The sequence below is a fragment of the Haplochromis burtoni genome, unplaced genomic scaffold (genome assembly GCF_018398535.1).
Source record: "Haplochromis burtoni strain Fernald_Lab_line unplaced genomic scaffold, NCSU_Asbu1 Contig_142, whole genome shotgun sequence".
Lineage (NCBI taxonomy): Eukaryota > Metazoa > Chordata > Actinopteri > Cichliformes > Cichlidae > Haplochromis > Haplochromis burtoni.
Genome location: NW_024582503.1, coordinates 1513554 through 1516799, shown reverse-complemented (window position 1 = coordinate 1516799; position 3246 = coordinate 1513554). Strand labels below are relative to the sequence as shown.

At 41.7% G+C, this 3246-nt stretch overlaps 1 protein-coding gene across 1 annotated transcript in view; it reads left to right on the top strand.

Moving 5' to 3' along the window:
* LOC102290027 (LIM domain-containing protein 1) overlaps positions 1-3246 on the top strand; it is an 18476-nt gene that overhangs the window by 5188 nt on the left and 10042 nt on the right. Inside the window, exon 2 of the mRNA XM_042224588.1 lies at positions 1282-1383. Within this exon, the coding sequence (XP_042080522.1) occupies positions 1282-1383 (102 nt within the window). The remainder of the gene's footprint in view (positions 1-1281; positions 1384-3246) is intronic.

The window sequence follows — 3246 nt, the reverse complement described above, 5'->3', positions numbered from 1 at the left end:
TTTTTTGTTTTAAGAAGACTTGAGATTTGATCTTGACTTATTCAAATAGGGTATTTTAGTCTTCGTATGACTGCTTTATCATGTTTTCATGTAAACAAAGCTTACATAAGAGCAACATTCTTTGGCTTTCTAATAATAGCCCTCTGTCATCTCTAAATCTTCTTTCCAGCCAGTGGGGCCCCTGATTATCTGCACTCTGTGGTGGCATCAGGAGAGGTTTAGCTGAATTATAAATATATATATGTGTATATATAGCCCAACTGTATTACTGGAAGTCTGTTTTGAGAATCATTTGATGAGGGCTATTAAATGTAACAGCATGTTTGTGGAGGACACAGTCATATGATGAGTGTTGGATACAATGGAAACAGAAGTTTCTTTGTCACTGTTGGAGGAGCTGAGCTGTGTGAGGTTAGGCTGGGCTGGGCTGGGCTGTAACACTCTTCTGCTGAGCTCCATTTCTTAGTCTCTGGGGAGTTTTACTATAAAAACACACGCAAATAACCTCATGCCTGCCTTTACTTAACTTCCCCCTCACTAAAAGAGAAACTCGAGGTCTCACTTTCATCCTCCATCGGTGTCATCGCCCTTTATGTTTTAACAATTAGGTAGTCATATCTCACTGTAGGTAGGTGATTGATTTAGCAGCCCATCAGTCAGCAGCGATGGCGGTCCATATGTCAGTTTGCCTTATCATACCATGTCCTACTGTTTCTGCTCAGAGGAGGGTTCTCTGGAAATTCTCTCAATCCTCATGCAGCTCTCGGTATAAATAGTTGCATATTGATCACACGGTAACCTTGTGTTGCTCAGGAGCTGTCCAGAGTCAAGGGAGAGGTTATGTAATGTTCCTGGCCTGCCATCATGTGAAAGGCTTGTTGAAAGGACAGAAATAGTACTCTTCACCCAACGAGAGAGAAAAAATAACACCGACTTGGACGTGAGTGTGTATGAATATTAGCTACACTCCCATGTCTTGATATCGGGACACATTAACTGTGTATGTTGTAAAAGTAGGACTGCTCTGATTCTTATCAGCTCTTTTATTAATAGACTTCTAAGTCTTCAAGCCAAGTCAAATAAGCAAATACTGATGTCTTTCCCCTTTCAGTCTAAACCAGCTTCCTGAAGTTTTCTCTTCCCTTTCTCCAGAAACTGATGAAATAACCTTTTGTTTTTATATTTGAAATTAATATCTTGTGGTGTAGTAACATGAATTTACCTGAACCGTGACAGCCATGTTGGTTAAATGTGTGTCTTCTTGTCTGTGTTCTGTTCCAGGGCTGTGTGTGAAGTGTAATAAGGCAGTGCATGGAGCCAATCAAGCCTGCCAGGCTATGGGTAGCCTCTACCATGACAACTGCTTCACTTGCAGCGCCTGTAGTAAGTACACACAAACTCCCGTGTGCCGCATACTCTCACTTTTGCTCCCATTTAAACACTTTTCTCCACACATAAAGCTGCTGTCACCTCCTAACTAACAGGCTGCCAAAGAAGCTCTACTCTTGAATCAAAGTGGTACCTTCTTCTTCGCTCATTCACTGCCCCCAAGCAAAAACATGCAATTATTTAGGGATTACTGTCCTCTGCTGCTAGTGTTTGGTTTCTGGGTGTGCCAGTCACTCGTTCAGCCCAGACAAAGGCATACTAAAAGTCTTTTTGCCGGCCTAATTCATCTGTCTTTCAACAAGCTAGCTTTTCGAATAATACTTAGTGTCTCTCTGAGTGTTTTTAAGGAGTTCAACTCTTAAACCCACATCCACACTTGGGAGGAATGTGTGCTTTGTGGCACATGGACGGAAACAAGAGTGGCTTGTTTCACACTGGACCGGTTGGCTACAGGGTTTATTTGTTCAAAGATGCTTTGGCATCGACTTCAAAAACTAAATCGCTCATTTGTTTGTGTGTTTCTTTAAATATTGCTTACCGGGGGCAGATGCATTTTTTCAACTTTGAGTTTAAATGAAAAGTGTGGGAACGGCCGCACGTATAGATCCTGTGGATTCTATCAACGTTGTGCTAAATAATGTTTAAAGGGTTTAGTTTACTTTGTCGCTTTCGACCTATTACTTATGGTTTGTGGTTGACCTGTAGCTAGATGTTAATTTCCTTCCCCCACTAAAGCATGACCTCACTCATGGCTTCAACCATTAAAATCTCTGTCCCAATTATCAGATCATGGGTATGCAGGGTATTTGTGGCACTCTGGAGATCTCTGCCAAGGCTCATTATTCTGTACCACCGCTGACCTTTCTGGTTATACACTCAAATGTGTAATTAACACCTCTATTTCCCTTTACCCTCCGTCATGTTTGTTTGTGAGGAAAATGGTGTAGCTGAATTATAATAAGAGATGCATAATATTGCTGGGTTTAGCAGTATCTTGTAGTCCTGATTTCAGACATGGATCTCATTAATTTTTATGTTCCTTCAGACATGTATGTAACAGTATGGATTTAAAGGAGCTGCCAAAAATGCATCAGAAACGAACGCAAGTTGCAAATTAGAAACAGTGCATGAGATAAGATTTTATCTGTTAATGTGTTAAAATATAACAAATCATGTTTTTAAGGAACTGAGCATTTCAAAGTAAGTAAGAGAGATGGGCACAGTCCTAATATAGCTTTACCTAGTAACATTTATACTAGTAAGAAGTGACAACGCCGCTCATTCAGGCATGAAGACGATTAACGGAAAGGACTGCATGTCTCTAAGGGTTTACATGGTGGCTCAGAGTGTAGCTGATTCCTGAAGTGGTGGGAGAAAGTTTACACAGCACATACCTCTCATGGCTTGTTACAAGCGAGGGCATTAGGGTTGTGTTTGCTCCGAGCGGCCCCAGGGGAAAGCATCTCATCTGGGGAGGAATGCAGGCATGGGGGCCCTCTGTAGCCCCAGCTCCAGGAGGACAGTAGGCGCTGTTGTGTTAGCTGGGAGTACAGTGTGAGACAGGGAGACCATTTACCACGCAATACAGAGCCAGCACACAGGAACATAATGAAAAATATAAATGCATATGTAATACTTGCTGCATAATAGAGTCAGCTACTCAGTACTCATGTATTAAGCATTGCCCCTTTTTTTTTTAAATTTTTTCTCCTGTCTCCAAAATGTGTGTGTCAGCATAACTGCTACATGTGTTGAGTTGCATAAGATTTTATGACCATGAACCTCCTTCCAGGCTTTCAGTCTACCAATACACACACACACACACACACACACACACACACACACACACACACACAC